This window comes from Stegostoma tigrinum, chromosome 23 (genome assembly GCF_030684315.1).
Source record: "Stegostoma tigrinum isolate sSteTig4 chromosome 23, sSteTig4.hap1, whole genome shotgun sequence".
Taxonomy (NCBI): Eukaryota; Metazoa; Chordata; class Chondrichthyes; order Orectolobiformes; family Stegostomatidae; genus Stegostoma; species Stegostoma tigrinum.
The window spans coordinates 24,463,127-24,481,333 of NC_081376.1; the positions used below are offsets into that span (position 1 = coordinate 24,463,127).

At 42.8% G+C, this 18,207-nt stretch overlaps 1 protein-coding gene across 1 annotated transcript in view; it reads left to right on the forward strand.

Moving 5' to 3' along the window:
* Positions 1-18,207, forward strand: part of LOC125462126 (interleukin-21 receptor-like) — a 62,785-nt gene that overhangs the window by 34,968 nt on the left and 9,610 nt on the right. The window contains exons 7-8 of the mRNA XM_048551696.2: positions 331-436; positions 5,532-5,616. Of these exons, the coding sequence (XP_048407653.2) occupies positions 331-436; positions 5,532-5,616 (191 nt within the window). The remainder of the gene's footprint in view (positions 1-330; positions 437-5,531; positions 5,617-18,207) is intronic.

The following is an 18,207-nucleotide window of genomic DNA, read 5'->3' on the forward strand; positions in this document are numbered from 1 at the left end:
CTGTCTTGGCTAAAAATTGTTACATCTCAGAGCTTTCCTGTTTCTAATGAAAAGCTATTGACTTGGAATGTTAATTCTAGTTCTCTATCCACAGGCATTGCCAGACCAGCTGAGTATTTATAGCTTTTTCAGCTTTTATTTTAGATTTCCAGCATCAGGAGTGCTTTGCTCGTGTACAAATATCAGAACAGTTCCTTATATAATGCTGCTGTAAATTGGATTTGGGTACAAGCTTTCAAGAGAGGAAACTCATCTAAAACTACACACTCGATTAAAATTTGAAAATGCCATGATTAATGTAATAATCTAGACTTTTATCATGTTCTTTAGCACCATGCAAGACACCTCTTCAGATACAATGGCTTCCAATTGTCTGTGGCCTTATCCCTACAATGGTTCTTCTCATGGCAGTGCTAAAATTTAACGTACCTCAAAGGTAAGATCATTGACTTTGCCTTCTCTTGTCGCATGCTCTGGTTCTATTACAATCCATGTAGCTTATTTAGCAGGAGCAACATCATGGTACATTCTTGATGTACATCCAAGAAACCTGTGCTACTTCATTTTTTGTGCATATCGCACAACGGGCACCTCCCCAACACTTGCACTCTCTCACGCTTTCATTCCCACTATCTTGCTCTCTGTCACACCCTTGCACTCTCTCTCTCATTCTCTTTCATGTCCTCACACTTGCTCTCTCATGCCCATGCATTCCCTCACTGTCTCTGATGTCCTTGCACTGCCTTACGCCTTCACTCTCGCTCTCACACACCATCGCCCTCACACTCCCTCTTTCACGCCCTCACTCACTGGGGCTAATGCCCTTTAATCCTGCTTTCTCTTAAATTTTCACCTGCTTCCTCCTAAACCTTCTCCTACTCTCCCTCATGTACCATTTCCCATTGTTTCTCCTAAATCCTCTATGCTTCTTCTAATCTGCCATCCTTACCTGCTCCGGCCTACATGTGACTCCAAACTTGATGCAACAATGAAATCTGATAGATCAATGAGCCTGACACTGGAAACAATAATGGCAAACTGTAAACAAAACCAATTGCTGGAGAAATTCAGCAGGTCTGACAGCATCTGTAGAGAGAAAGCAGAGTTAAAATTTTGAGTCCAATGACCCTTCTTCAGGACAGACTCAATGTTAATTCTGCTTTCGCTCCACAGATACTGCAAGACCTGATGCACTTTTCCTGCAATTTCTGTTTTTGTTTCAAATTTTCTGCATCTCTAGTTATTTGGTTTATTTTAATGTCAAACCTAATCCTGTCAAAGTTGTCTTAACTAAAATCTGGAAAAGCTATTAAAATGTTATCATTTATCACAAGGAGAGCTAAATACAAAACTAGAGCAGTTATACTTCAGTTTTACAGGCCACTGGTGAGACAATATCTGAAGGACAGCGCATGCTATTGGTAACCTTATTTAAGGAAGGATGAATGTGCTTTGGAGGCAGTTCAGAGAGGTTTGCTACACAAATACTTCTATTGAATGGTTGCCATATAGGGAAAGGTTGGGCAATCTAGGTTTATAAGAATAAGAGATGACTTGATTGAAACATACAAGATGCTTAGATGTCTTCACAGGGTAGATGTAGAGAGGACAGTTCCTGTCGTGGGGTAACCTAGAACCAGGGGTCTCTGTTTAAATATCAGGGGTCATCCATTTAAAACAGAGATGAGAAATACAGATGAGATTAGAAAGATGAAAAGAAACAATTTCCTCTAAGGGTTGAAAGTCTCTGGAACACTCTCCTGAAAAGATGATGGATGCAGAAGCCTTCATTAATTTTAATGCCAGGATAGATAGGTTCTTGTTAAGCAGGAGACTGAAAGCTTATCTAAAAAATGGGAATACAGATTTGAGATTACCATCAATTAGCCATGATCTTATCTAGAAGGCACAACAGGTTGAATGGCTGTTTCTGCTCCTAATTCGTATGTATGAAATGAGCTGTCCCACAGAATAATCAAGCAACAGTCTGAGACAGTCAGTCTCATAGAAACATAACTTACAGTCAATATTCTGGGCTACATTATTATAATTCCTGCGTATGTCCTCTCCCACCAGCAGGACAGCATCCAATCTGACTATTTAGTCAGACTTGGACATGAAATGGTTATTTTTTGTGGGTTTTCTCTGTTGAGTTAGCAGATCTCATGCCTCAGGATTCCCAAGTTAGAACAAGAGAAATAAGTACGAGTTAGCAGTCAGTTTCCTTCCCTCACTAGTATACAACAATATTTATGAGTCATCACAAAATGCTTTGTACATGGATCAGACCTGATTAATGAGATAACAAGGTGCAGAGCTGGATGAACACAGCAGGCCGAGCAGGAAAGCTGACGTTTTGGGCCTAGACCCTTCTTCAGAAATTTTCTGAATAAGGGCCTAGGCCCAAAATGTCACCTTTCCTGCTCCTCTGATGCTGCTTGGTCTGTTGTGTTCATCCAGCTCTGCATCTTGTTATCTCAGATTTTCCAGCATCTGTTGTTCCTACTAGACCTGATTAATGATTACTCGAATTATTGAAAGACATGGTCCCTGACACAGCATATTTTGCTCAAATTAAAAGGTACATGACAAAGACAGTACCTTAATGTATCTATTCCCAAATCTTTTTTAAAATCTACTCATGTGAGAACAGTTGTAATTGTTAACTGCAATCTATTTCCCTGAACCAAGACTTTCTGATGTAACTCTTAAACTTTCTGATGTAGCTCTTAAACTTTCTGATGTAACTCTTAAACTTTCTGATGTAACTCTTAAACTTTCTGATGTAACTCTTTGAAAAATAGACTTCATCAACTGGTATTTTTTCAGAGCTCATATTTGCCACTTTTATTACTCTAACCCGAAATTTACTGTCCAATTTACTCATGACTGATGTCATTACTGTCATATACTTTTCTTAAAACAGCAATTAATGGAACAATGCAAAGCCATGCTTTCCTGTCAGGACACTTCCAAGTATTCTGTTAATATATTGGGAAGTCTGTCACTCCATGAATTCACCCTCCACTATGTCTAACGCATTCCTGGTTCTGATCACTATCCAGTGATTTCTTACTCCTACTGGAATGTTTGTAGACATCAGGATTGGCAACTTCACATAGATTCACGAGCCCATTGTCAATTTTTTGCCTGTTCATCTATTGTGCAGAATAAAAACAGTCAGGGTACCATGATGTTCAAACTCAATAAACCGATTAACCCAAATTACCATAGTTTTCAGCAGATATCAATTGACTTACAAATTCACATCCATTGTATAGAATTCCAGTTGAACAAACCCCTGTCTATTCATATTGTCCAGTAGATTAAACACCTTCCCATTACCATCCATCATGAAAGGTATCAACAAATCAAACCGCCTTCATGTCTCTATGTGTAATCCCAGCGGTCACAATTGGCTGGATATTTTACCATGGGTGCTTTACCGGCCAAACTAATACGAAACTCATTTGAAGAAAGATGTACATATTACAACAGGGATAAGTGAAGTGATGAGGACCAGGAACTAGAGCTGATATTCCTTGCTGATTCTTGGGAAACTGAAGCCATTGTTACACCCCACAGCTTGGAGGAACTAACACTGTGTAGATTGTGGGTTTAGTCCTGTGTGTGCTGTTGTGTATGGCTTTGTATTCCATCAGCTTTTGTATAATGAAAATCGCCAATTAGAGGAACTAATGGCCTAAAACCAGGCTGTGTAGGTCTCAGGAAGGCTGTGGATATGTTCCATGATGTGGGAAGATGTACAGAGACTGCATAGCCATCTTTATGTCAGAGACAATCTGCTGGTTTAACTTGGCTGTTGTCCTTTACTGCCTTCTCTCGCTTTTACTCAGTCATATTTCCACAGGAAGCTGCTTGTCAGCTTAGCTAAAAATATAAAAATGCAAGCAGGGCACACTCAGACCCTAAAAATAAAAATATGCAGCTGTGAGATCAACTCCAAACCATTAAACAGTGGAGCTCACATCTGTCCTGTCCTCTTGGATTCTATTGGCACTCACTTTAAACTGGCTCCAATCCTTGAACTGCAATTTTTAGATTAATCTATAGGATGCAGCAATCACAGTTTCAGTCTATTGCCCTGGAGTTTATGGTCCTGAATTGCTGCCTTAAGTTGCTTGAATCTTTTGGATGTAGGGATATCAACAGTGCTGTTAGGAAGGGAATCTGGGACTTTGACCCAGTGACAGTGAAGGACCAGTGATATAATTCCAAGGCAGGATGGCATGTGGCTTTGATGGGAACTTGCAGGTGTTCGCATGTATCTTGTCCTTCGACATAGTAACGCTTTTGGGGTTTTTTTTAATGATAATGTGCTGCACTCTCTCAAGATCATTCAGTTGTTCCTGGGGTTCTGTGCTCAGAGCTGAATGCAATATTCCAGCTGATGTCTGATAGAGGCTTTGTATAACTGAAGCACCACAATCTCCCTTGTGTGTTTCAAAACCTTTGCGATGAAGGTCTTTAGTAGTTTTTGATTACTGTACTTGTGCATCGGCCTTTGGTGATTAAAATGTGTGGATGCCAAACACTTTTCTACATCACAATTCTATTCTCTTGTTATTAAGAATCTAATTCAATTAAACTTCCTAAATTGCAGCGGATTATTTCACTCTTCCCAACATTGACTTCCATCTGCAGTAGATTTTCAGTTCTCAGTCATCGTCCCTTTGAAACGTCCTCTTCGCAGTCAGACAACTGAATGATGGTGGGGAGAGGGTATGGCAGTGAAATTAGTTTTGATTGATCTAGTGATGACATGGTAGGCTGAAAATTTCAATATTGCCCTATGGCAGCATACAAACTTGGTATCTCTGGCTCAAGGCTATGGAGTCAAACCTCACTTTAAACATGAGCACAATTACAGTAGTGAGGTGCATTACTGAGGGAGCTGTGCTTGTTAGATGAAATGTCAAGGATAGGGTCCACTTCCCCATTTTTGTAAATTCTGGATCATATCTTCCTCAACTGGTGTTGCATTCCAGATAAACCCATGAGAGTCCACCCTCTCTCCATTTGCTCAAGAATTCAATGCATACCAAGCAAAGCAAAGAGGGAATGAGGTTTGGAGAGCAATTATATCAGGGTTAGAGAATGCTGAGACCTGGCTGCAGCATCTAATGAAACTGTTCCCAGGTTCCCATGTCACTGTCAGCACCCACAATTTCACTGAAGAGATGACTGATGTAAACATCTGTAAACTGGGTCATTGCATTTATGGAGCTATCAGATCTTGCACTCATTTAACATTTGAAAATAAAAGTCAGAACTGCATGTTCTGTTAAAACAACCATAATACCCTTAGGTTTCTTCTATTGTACGTGTGTGTATGGCAGCCTTGTGGATGCAATTTTCAATATAATACAAAAATGACTCTGCGTTGGCTGCATGGTTGTACTTCAAAAGGAACTAATTTTGTGTGACCTTTAAATGAGATACACTAAGATATAAAATTAGGGTGTGACACCAAATCCCCCTCACTCAGTAATTCACTTTGTTTTTTACAGACTATGGAAGACAGTGTGGGTGATGCCCCCTGACCCAGCTCCATTCTTTCAACCACTGTTTAAGGACCATGGAGGAAATTTCACGGTAATGTTTCAACTCCTGTTTAATGAGAGTTAGGGATTGGGGACTTTTACAGCACAAAGAAAATGTCTCAACTCTTTGCAAATTAAAATACAGTACATTTAAATGTAATTATGGTAAAGAGTGACAAATCCCATTCCTTTTCTTTCTTTTAGCTTTACTGGTTGTATTCTCTGTCACCATGTCTTCTTTCCCCTCTCCCCACTCCTATGGGACTATCTGTTCTTTCCTGTCTGCAGTTGGACTCAACATTGTTCTGCCATTCTCACAATCTGATCACTTCATCTGCTCTACCAACACCCTTTCTCCCGAGCACTCCTCCCCTCTGCCGCCCACGATTGCATGAACGCTGTCCCCTCCACACTTCGTCAGCTCTGCTGAAGAGTCACCTAGACTTCAAACGTTAGCTTACTCTCTCTCCATGGATGCTGCCTGACCTGCTGTGATTTCCAGCAATTTTTGTTTTCAGTACAGTTTCCTCCATCTGCAGTAATTTGCTCGAAAATAGAGAAGGGGATTCGTGCCAGTGATACTCTTAACCTCAGAGATGATGGGAACTGCAGATGCTGGAGAATTCCAAGATGATGAAATGTGAGGCTGGATGAACACAGCAGGCCAAGCAGCATCTCAGGAGCACAAAAGCTGACGTTTCGGGCCTAGACCCTTCATCAGAGAGGGGGATGGGGGGAGGGAACTGGAATAAATAGGGAGAGGGGGGGAGGCGGACCGAAGATGGAGAGTAAAGAAGATAGGTGGAGTCCCTGAGGTTGGTCCGGAGGGAGGAGGGTAACTTCTTCAGGTTAGGCATCCCTGGAAGAGGCTTCGCAGTGAGGTTAAAATAGTATCAGAGATGATGGGAACTGCAGATGCTGGAAATTCCAAGATAATGAAATGTGAGGCTGGATGAACACAGCAGGCCAAGCAGCATCTCAGGAGCACAAAAGCTGACGTTTCGGGCCTAGACCCTTCATCAGAGAGGGGGATGGGGGGAGGGAACTGGAATAAATAGGGAGAGGGGGGGAGGCGGACCGAAGATGGAGAGTAAAGAAGATAGGTGGAGTCCCTGAGGTTGGTCCGGAGGGAGGAGGGTAACTTCTTCAGGTTAGGCATCCCTGTTTTCAAAGACTCCATACCCACAAATGAGCAGGACAGATGGGATATAGAAAATACCATGCAGCAATTGTGAGAAACACTACATAGGACAGATGGGCAGGAAACTCACCACCAGGATACATAAACACTAGCTTGCAGCAAATGGCATGACCAATCCTCCCTGCATGGGTTGCATGGTGGGCATTGGTGTCAGGACACCTGTAGCACCGTCTGCAGTTGCAGGGAAAGGTGCTGGGGCTGGTGGGTTTAGTGGGGAGTGTGGAGCAGACGAGGGTGTCATTGGAGAGAGCAGTTCCTCCAGAAGGCAAATAAGGATGGGAAGGGAAATATATCCTTCGTAGTGAGGTCATTTTGACGGTGGAGGAGAATGATGCGTTGAATCTGGAGGTTAATGGGGTGATAGGTGAGGGCAAGGGAATTCAATCTTTTTTTTTATTGTGGGGAGTGGGTGTGAGGGCTGAGGTGTGGGAAATGCAAGAGATGGTCGAGGGTGTTCTTCTACCACTGTTGGGGTGGGGGGGGGTGGGAAATTGTGGTTCTTGAAAAATGAGGACATCTAGGATCTGTAGGACTGGAAAGCCTCGTCCTGGGAGTGGAGGTGGAGGAATTGGGAATAGGGGATCGCATCCTTGCAGGAAGGTGGGTCAGAGGAGATGTAAGCTAGGTAGCTGTGGGAGTTGGTGGACTTGAAACGGGTATCAGTTTTGAGGTGGTCACGAGATGGAGACAGGGGTCCAGGAAGGAGAGAGAGGTATCAGAGATGGTCCAGATGAACTTAAGGTGGGGGTGGAAGGTGTCTGGTACACTTGCCCCCGTCTCCTTGACCTGTCCGTCTTCCATCCCACCTACCCACCCCTCCCTCCTCACTGTTCAACCCCCATCCAAACTCCCTAGCTGCACTCACCTTTTATGAGCTTCATCCCCACCTCCTTGCCCTGTCCGTCTTTTCTCCACCGTCGATCTTCTATTGTTGCCTCCCTCTCTCTCCTTATTTCAGAGCCCCCTCTCCCTCCCCCATTTCTGAAGAAAGGTCTAGACCCGAAACATCAGCTTTCCTGCTCCTCTGCTGCCTGGCCTGCTGTGATCATCCAGCTCCACAATTTGTTAACTCAGACTCCAGCATCAGCAGTTTGTATCTCTAACTCTAGTCTTTTGTCTTAGGTATGTCTACCCCATGCATCTACTCTTTGTTTGTCTGTGTCTGTCTGTCTGGAAGGGTTGAGTTGCCCTTTCGCACTTGCTAATGAGTTCTGGTGCCTCTCTGGTTTCCAGTTGTCACTCAAAGTATGCACCAATTGTCACATGCATCTCACATGTTAGAGTTGGAGTTGTTTGTTTGTTCGCTGAGCTGACTGGTTTTCATGCCAGCGTTTCGTCTCCGTTCTGGGTGGCAATATCAGTGTTGTGTAGCCTCCGCTGAAGCGCTGTTGGGACCAGGCTTCCATGAATTCTTGTGCTTGTCTCTGTCTCGCTTGTCGTAGTACTGTAACTTTGTCCCAGTCAAATTGATGTCCTTCTATGTTAGAGTGTATTGAAACAAGGGAGAATTGGTCATGCCATTTGCTGCAAGCTAGTGTTTATGTATCCTGGTGGTGAGTTTCCTGCCCATCTGTCCTATGTAGTGTTTCTCACAATTGCTGCATGGTATTTTCTATATCCCATCTGTCCTGCTCATTTGTGGGTATGGAGTCTTTGAAAACAGGGATGCCTAACCTGAAGAAGTTACCCTCCTCCCTCCGGACCAACCTCAGGGACTCCACCTATCTTCTTTACTCTCCATCTTCGGTCCGCCTCCCCCCCTCTCCCTATTTATTCCAGTTCCCTCCCCCCATCCCCCTCTCTGATGAAGGGTCTAGGCCCGAAACGTCAGCTTTTGTGCTCCTGAGATGCTGCTTGGCCTGCTGTGTTCATCCAGCCTCACATTTCATTATCTTGGAATTTCCAGCATCTGCAGTTCCCATCATCTCTGATACTATTTTAACCTCACTGCGAAGCCTCTTCCAGGGATGCCTAACCTGAAGAAGTTACCCTCCTCCCTCCGGACCAACCTCAGGGACTCCACCTATCTTCTTTACTCTCCATCTTCGGTCCGCCTCCCCCCCTCTCCCTATTTATTCCAGTTCCCTCCCCCCATCCCCCTCTCTGATGAAGGGTCTAGGCCCGAAACGTCAGCTTTTGTGCTCCTGAGATGCTGCTTGGCCTGCTGTGTTCATCCAGCCTCACATTTCATACTCTTAACCTCAGTACAGTATAGAGAAACACAGTTACAAATTACTTTAGGCTCATATTTGTACTTGAAATGGATGCCACATGTGGAAAGATCACCTTAAATAAGACACAAAAACAGAAATTGTTGGAAAACCTGAGCATGCTGAGCCGCATCAGTGGAGAGAAATCAGAGTTAATGTTTCGGTTTGAGTGACCCTTCCTTAGAATCAGTTTTGATCTGATCTCAGCTTTTCTGATCACCACCAGAGCAGACTCTGAAACTGCTTATCCCCAAGATAGTAGGAACTGCAGATGCTGGAGAATCTGAGATAACAAGGTGTAGAGCTGGATGAACACAGCAGGCCAAGCAGCATCAGAGGAGCACAAAAGTTGACGTTTTGAGCCCAGACCCTTCTTCAGAAATGGGGGAGGGTACGGGGGTTTTGAAATAAATAGGGAGAGAAGGGAAGGTGGATAGAAGATGTTTAGAAGAGAAGATAGCTGGAGAGGAGACAGACAGATCAAAGAGGCAGGGGTGGAGCCAGTAAAGGTGAGTGTAGGTCAGGAGGTAGGGAGGGGATAGTCAGTCCAAGGAAGACAGACAGGTCAAGGGGTTAGGATGAGGTTAGTAGGTAGGAGATGGGGGTGCGGCTTGAGGTGGGAGGAGGGGTTAGTTCGGAGGAAGGACAGGTTAGGGAGGCGCAGACAAGCTGGGCTGATTTTGGGATGCGGTAGGGGGAGGGGAGATTTTGAAGCTTGTGAAGTCCACATTGATACCATTGGGCCGCAGGGTTCCCAAGCGAAATATGAGTTGATGTTCCTGCAACCTTCGGGTGGCATCGTTGTGGCAATGCAGGAGGCCCAGGATAGACATGTCATCTAAGGAATGGGAGAGGGAGTTGAAATGGTTCCCGACTGGGAGCTGCAGTTGTTTAGTGCAAACTGAGCATAGGTGTTCAGCAAAGCGGTCCCCAAGTCCCCACATGGTTTCCCCAAAGTAGAGGAGGCCACACCAGGTACAGCGGATGCAGTATACCACATTAGCAGAGGTGCAGGTGAATATCTGCTTGATGTGGAAAGTCATCTCGGGGCCTGGTTTGGGGGTGAGGGGGGTAAGGGGGTTGTAGGGGTACTTCCTGTGGTTACAGGGAAAAGTGCTGGGGTGGTGGGGCTGGAGGGGAGTGAGGAGCGGACAAGGGAGTCACGGAGAGAGTGGTCCCTCCTGAAAACAGATAAGGGTGGGGAGGGAAATGGAGAGCAATGATGTTGTTTCCAACTGACCCCCAGCTGTACCAGGCCATCTAGCACTCCTGGGCCTGTCATTTCTCTTCCTGAATTTGATCTGGAACATGAGTTCCCTTTAGCTGACATGGGAATTGATCCCTGACTTGTTGAAAAGGTCAGTTAGCAAAGAGAGAGTCAAGGCAAATGGACTGTTTACATTTAGAGTGCTTATCACTTTGACATATTTCTATATGCAACATGATATGAATGTCATTGAGTTCAGAGGGTGTTATTATGTAAGTCAACCCAGCAGCCAGAACTGAATATCGTTACATGATGCAACTTATTTGGATGAAACATCATCAACATGAAAGGCTGGGTTTTGTTTTCCAATGGGCCTCAGTACCTTGACATCAGGACCAAAGGGATTGTTTAGCCCTTGGAAGAATCCAGCCCAAACTTTTAGGATGATGACTTTTAGGGTGTGAGGGATGAGTTGCAGGAAATGCGGGAAACACGGTCAAGGGCGTTCTCGACCACCGTGGAGGGGATGTTGCAGTCCTTGAAAAACGAGAACAACTGAGATGTACAGGAGTGGAATGCCTCATCCTGGGAGCAGATACGGCGGAGGCGAAGGAATTGGGAATAGGGAGTGGCATTTTTGCAAGAAGGTGGGTGGGAGGAGGTGCACTCTAGGTATCTGTGGGAGTCAGTGGGCTTGAAATAATTTTGGTTTCTGGGTGGTTGCCAGAGATGGAGAAAGTGAGGAAGGAGAGAGAAGTATTAGAGATGGTCCATGTGGACTTAAGGTTGGGGTGGAAGGTGTTGGTGAGGTGGATGAACTGTTCGAGCTCCTCGTGCTCCCACATCAGCTTTCCTGCTCCTCTGATGCTGCTTGGCCTGCAGTGTTCATCCAGCTCTACACCTTGTTATCCCAACCTAGTATCAGTTGGTTATTTTTCAGGTGTGCCTGTACCTTTCAGGATAGGACTTCAATTCCAAAAATGTTTTGCCACGTCTTGCCTTGTGCTTCATTTAAAAAACAACTTTTCCTTTTGTTGCCATCGGTTCTTATGCCAATATAAATGATCAGATTATAATGATGATCTCTGGCTGACAGGCCTTCTGCCAATGAAAATACTTTATCTGACTCCCGAGTTCCGATCCCTTATGATTTCGAACATATCAATCCAATCTGAATTCTGACCTTCTTTTCTTTCCTGCTTCTCCAATCTATCCATGTAACCAAAGACACTCATCCCAGGAAACATTCTTGCAAATCTTTTCTGCACCTCTTTAATGCCATTATATCCTTCCAAAAATACCGTGTCCATTGTGGGATTCAATACTTCAGCTGAAATAGAACCACTGTTTTTTGTAGAATCACTGTAACTTACTTGCCTCTATTTAAAAGCCCAAGGATCCCATTCACCTTTATAGCCTCTTTCTCAATCTGCCCTATCAACTTCACAAATTTTATGCACATTTTATCCATAGGTCTCTCTGCTCCTGCAATGTTTTTTTTTAAATTGTCACCATTTTATTAGATACCTTCTCCTCATTTGTTTTTCGAAATGTATTACTTCACATTTCTCTGCATTAAAGTTAATTTGCTACAAGTCCACTGATTCACCAAACTAACTCCTCCTGAAATCTATCATTATTCCTCTCATAGTCTAAGATACTTCCAAGTTTTGCATCATTTGTAATTTTTAATATTACACATCCAAGTCTAGATATTTACTATATATTGAGGAAAGCGGTGGTCCTAAGGTCAATCCCTGAAGAAACCCACTGTATACTTTCCTCTAATATGAAAAGTAACTGTTCTCCACCACTGTTTCCTGTGACTCAAACAACTTCATATCCATACTGTCCTGTTATTTCATGAGGTTCAACATTACTTGTAAGCCCACTGTGTGGTACTTTATCAAATGCCTTTTGGAGGTTCATAAAACCACACCAACCACAGTACCCTCATCACTCTCACTGTTACCTCATCAAAAAACCTAATAAAGTTCACTCAACAAATCTTAGCTAGCTTTCCTTAATTAATCCATGTTTACGCAAGTGATTGTTAATTTTGTCCAAAGGCACAGCTTCTAAATTTTGTTCCATCATGGAGATTAAACCGGCTTGGAGTTGCTGGACTTAACTTTACACCCTTTATTTAAAACATATACATTTTTCCAAACCTCTGGCTTTAAGGCGAGATCAAAGCCAGTGCCTCCTCAATTTCCAGCTCTACTTCTCTCTGTCTTCTGATGCACCTGATCTAGTGTTGTTGAATTCAACAACAACTATTTATATTTAGATAGTGCCTTTGACGTAATAGAATTTGGTAAAGAGGCTTCAGAGAAAAATGATAAAATAAGCGATACCAAGTAAAAAGAAATCACATGATCAAAATAATGTTAAATTAAATAGGTTTCAAAGATAGTCTTAAAGAATCAAAATAAGGTAGCGAATTATAGAAAGAAATTTGCAAAGCTTTGGTTCTAAACATTTGAGTTCAACAATGGCAGACTGACTGAAATCTGGAATTCACGATAGGTTAAAGTTAGAGGAGCACAGACATCAGACTGGGTTGTATGGCTGGAGAAGGTTGGAGATAGGAAGGGGGTGACACCATGGAAATATTTGAGGAAGAAAGGAAAAATGAATATTAAACTCAAGAGGCTTTTGGTTAGTGTGCATAGAGATAATAGATGAAAAAGGAATTTGCTGCAACTTTAGACACATCAACACAGTTTTAAATGGTCTCAAATTTACCGGGGATAGAATGCACCAGGATTGCATTGGGTTAGTCAAGTCTAGAAGTAATGAAGGCATGAATGAGCATTTTAGTAGCAGATGAACTACAACAGAGGTGTATCACATTGGATGATGTTAAGAAAGTAGAAATGGGTGGTTTTAGTGCTGATATAAATGAGTTTGTTTGATTAGCCATATTTGGCTGGTTTGCAGAGCAGTGATGCCAACAGTGTGGGTTCAATTCCCTCACTGGCTGAGATTACCATGCAGGGATCTTGTTCTCAACCATCCCCTCACTTGTCATCTCTCTTTAGTAACAGAAGCCCTATGGTCTGGTAGGGCTATGGTGACTTCTTCTTTTTTAAATATAGCCAGCCTCCTTTTTATCAATATTTAATCCATCCAGTGTCTCAACTACTTCCTCTTTTGCAATTATTTTGGCAGAGTTTGCTTCTTTGGTCAAGACAGATGGAAGTTGCTCATTCAGTATCTCAACTACGCCCTCTGCTGCCATACATCAGTCCTCTGAACCTTGACTTGGTTTCAGACCTTTTACAACCTTTTTACTGTCCATGTGCCCATTGAAGACTTGTGAATGGCTGCCTGTTTCTTCTTATACTCTTGCTATGCTTCTCATATTTTTTTCACTTTCCATCTGAATTTTGTGTATTTAGTCTGGTTCTATTTTGTATTCTCAATCTGAAGCTGGTCTTTTCTCTGCTTCACTCTAGTCTCTATGCCTTTCTTCAACCAGGCATCTCCAGCTTTGTTTGTCTCACATTCCCCTTTTCATGGGAATATATCTCAACTGTACCTAAAAGATCTCCTCTTTAAAGGCAGCATACCTTTCATTATATTTTTGATTGCCATTCTATGATTCCAATTTATCTGTACTCACCTCATTCAAATTGGTTGTCCTCCAATTTAAGTATTCAATTGATTTATTCCAGTATCCAATAAGGAATCTCCATTCATATCAGAAGTATGAGCCTGGATGGAGTAAAAATGAAAGATTTATGAATTGTCTGGCTGGCCTGTAGTTAAATATAATAAAATGTGAGGCTGGATGAACACAGCAGGCCAAGCAGCAGTGCTCCTGAGATGCTGCTTGGCCTGCTGTGTTCATCCAGCCTCACATTCTATTATCTTGGAATTCTCCAGCATCTGCAGTTCCTATTATTTCTGTAGTTAAATATGATGTGTAGCTTCTGGGGCCTACACTATTCAGTTTCACCACTAGATGTCACGGGTACACTACAGCCATGTCTTACCACACAACTGCTTGTCTCACCGCACACTGTTACTTATTTGCTGACGTACAATAAATATTGCTGATTAGAGAACTGTTTGCAATCGAAGGAGTGAGAGGGGTACAGAGGGAAGCTGAAAACTATTGCTAAAATATGATTGTTAGAGATTTTTTTTAAAAACTTTCTAATTGGGCCAATCAATACTCCCAGGAAAAGTTTGTTTTATTCTTTGAAACGATGTGAGTGCCAATTGCTGTTGCTCTTCATTTACCTTTGAGAAGGAGGAGCAGAATTCTCAAACTGCTGCAGTCCATCTGATTTGGTATGCCTACCTGTTAGGGAGGAAGCCCCAATGTTTTGATCCAGTAACAATGAAGGAGTGATGATATAGTTCAAAGTCAAGATGGAATGTGGCTTGAAGGAAAATTTCAGGTGGTAAGGTGCACATACATCTGCTGTTTGCTAACCTAAGCAAAAGGGGTCATGGGTTTGGAAGGTGCTGCCAAAGGAGCCATGGTGAATTACTGCAGATCATCTTGTAAATGGTACACTGCTGTGCACCAGTGGTGGAGAGACATAATGTTTAAGACGGTAGAGATAGTCGATGGGTTGCAAGTCAAGTGGGCTTCTTCATCTTTATTGCAATCGAGATTTCTTAAGTATTGTTGAAATTACATTCATCCATTCCATCATGCTCCTCACTTATAGATGGTGCACAGGCTTTAAATAACATGCTGCAATACATAGAGTAAATCGTCCTTTACACTCAATACATAGGACTGAACGCAGTAGGAGTCTCACTGTCCAATCGTACACTTGCAGAATACATACAGAACAGATTGGATATAAAACAGAATGGGAAAATCTCACTTACAATTTAGCAAATTTCAAGGATTTTACATGTGGCAGCCTGCACACAACACCCTATCTTCCCTATTGTTCCAGGGCATTCCCATGCTATTCCCACTACCAAAGTTTCTCCACAGCTGTGTATCAATGTCATTGCCAGTTCCCACCCAACCCCAGCCACTGTAAGTTGTTACAGGGCAGCAACTGCCTTTGCAAAATTCCTTGCACCACATTGAATCTTAATAGATTGCAGTTAAGCGTCACTGAACACGTTTTTTGACCAAAAGGAATGTTCAAAAAAAAATTTGATGCCCACAGATGCCAAATGTTGACCTTATTAAGACAAAGAGAATAAAAACATCCGGCATTTGTTGCAGTGACAGGAAACTGTTTCAAGTACATTGTGCTTCAAACTGATGCATTCTCAGATACTTGAAGATTAAGGAGATATATTTCCTGTCCCCTTCAATGTTGCACTGATCAAGGCCCACATCTGGCTCTTTCTTTCAACAGTAACTGTTTGTAGATGGCTGACAGTAGTAAATACATTGAGTAGATGAATGAATGAATACTAGACCTGTTTGAAATCCAAATGATGTAAAACCCTTTCCCATTTAGCCTCAATGTACAGAACCCCAATGGACCAAGACTCTTCCTAGTGATTTAGAATCAGCAGTGTCAGGAGAGGAAGGGATCCATACCCAAGGAAGAATCAGTACCTCTAGGGGAGATGAGAGCCTGAAACCCAATGTGAGTCAGCAGCTTCAGGGAAGACCTGGATAAAAAATAAAAACAAAGTTGCTGGTAAAGCTCAGCAGGTCTGGCAGCATCTGTGGAGGAGAAAACAGAGTTAACGTTTTGCGTCCAGTGACCCTTCCTCAGAACTGGATAAAGTTGGACTCCACGGTGACTTGCAAAAGAATGGATCAGATTGAGAAGTCTTTCACTACAAGTAACCTTGCCTCCTAGATTAACAATCCCATCGTATCAGGGGTGAAGTCTCTTAAAACCGCCAGCTGCAATGACTCCAGAGGGAGTCATGTAATATATATTAACTGGCTTGGGTACATAGATTCAGGCCAGAGAATATAGTTAAGTCCTGGGCATTGCATTTTGGAGCTCCAAGTTTAAACAAAAGCTTTGACTGAGTTGGCCACCTTCATTGGCTGAATTTTTCCTTTAATAGGCTAGTTACCCAGCAATTGCACAGTGCTGTCAATGAAGGCTAAAGCTTTGAGCCCAGGATTCAGGCGTCAGTTTATAATTCAGATTGATTAATCCAGAAGAATACTCCAGTGCATAAGTGATTCTCCTGCTGTCCTGGTTAGCTTTGCACCCTCAATCAAGTTAATTATTCAACACCATAACAGAAAATGTTGGAAATACACAGTAGACACAGAGGCATCTGTGGAGAGAGAATCTGGATAAATGGATAGAATTTTCCCAGCAGACCCAAAGGTGGGCTTGGTGTAGGGTGGTGGCAAGAAGGGAGGAAATATGTCAATGCTCCCTGATACATTCACATAGCTGGGCAGGACACCAAGAGGAAGCCCTATGTGTGAATGGGTAAACAGGTGAATGGTGGTGGGCAGCCAATTCAATAAGCAAGTCTTCCATTAGAAGCGATTTGAAGGGTCAGAATTTTTCCAGCATCAATGACGACTGATCACCATACTTCATCCTCTTCCCCACAGCAACTAACACAGTGCTCCTGCACCAGGGTGGAAGGCCATTAGAGACTAAACCACACAAAGAACCCAACTCTAACATAGGGAGTTTTCACTTTGTACTGAGGCATTTGTTATTTGGTCCTTCTGAACATTGTTTAGATTTATGTATCCAAGTGTCCTCCCTTTAAAGCACTCTCAAAGTCTCGCATCTTCCTCAGCAAGCCTCAACAACACACAGCTCTCCCAGTTGGTTTCTCATCTAACTGGACCAGTGTTAATGGAGGGATGTACAGAGGTAGCCAGCTCTCCCCTGGTGACTCTGAGGAGAGTCATCATCCTAAAAGTTTGGGCTGGATTCTTCCAAGGGCTAAACAATCCCTTTGATCCTGATGTCAAGGTACTGAGGCCCATTGGAAAACAAAACTCAGCCTTTCATGTTGATGACGTTTCATCCAAATAACTTGCATCGTGTAACGATATTCAGTTCTGGCTGCTGGGTTGACTTACATAATACCACCCTCTGAACTCAATGACATTCATATCATGTTGCATATAGAAATATGTCAAAGTGATAAGCACTCTGAATGTAAACAGTCCATTTGCCATGACTCTCTCTTTGCTAACTGACCTTTTCAACAAGCCAGGAATCAATTCCCTTGACAGCTAAAGGGAACTCATGTTCCAGATCAAATTCAGGAAAAGAAATGACAGGCCCAGAGGCGCTAGATGGCATGGTACAGCTGGGGGTCAGTTGGAAACAACATCCTTCCTTCCCCTCCCCCATTTCTGAAGAAGGGTCTAGGCCCGAAACGTCAAGCTTTCCTGCTCCTATGATGCTGCTTGGCCTGCTGTGTTCATCCAGCTCTACACCTTGCTATCTCATCATTGCTCCCAGTTTGAGGTATAAAAGAAGAATCTTACATTAGTTCCCTTTTCAAAGAGGAATTCTCACCATTCAGATCCTTTTTGAAATGACTAAATGTCACCATTTGATCTCACTTCAAAGGTCTCACTGTAGAATTTTATTGCAGAGAGAATACTATTCAGCCCGTTACACCATTCCAGCTTTTTAATATCTATTCTAATATCCATTGTCTTGCCCTCTACTATATCATTTTAGTTTTCAAATATCGGTTCACTTTCTTGTTAAAAACTGATCCGGATTCTGTCTCCTGCTAACCTGGTCCATATTCTAACAACCCTCTCTCTTTATTCTTCAGTTTCAATGTATGTTCACTGGTTACTAATCCATTCATCAGTAGGAACAGGTTCTCTTGATTTATTTATTAAAAACTCCCCAGAACCGACCACCTGAATCCAATCTCTCATTGCTTATGTTGAATTTCTCTAATCTCAGCATGTAACAAAATCTCTCAGCCTTCAAATCATCCTGATCAATACTTCTGCACCATCCCAATGGCCTTAATATTGTTCCTAAAGCAAGATACCCAAAAATCCCAATTTCAAACTCATAAACATTGGACCAGGAATGGGCCATTTCACCCCTTAATTTATTCTGCTGTCGG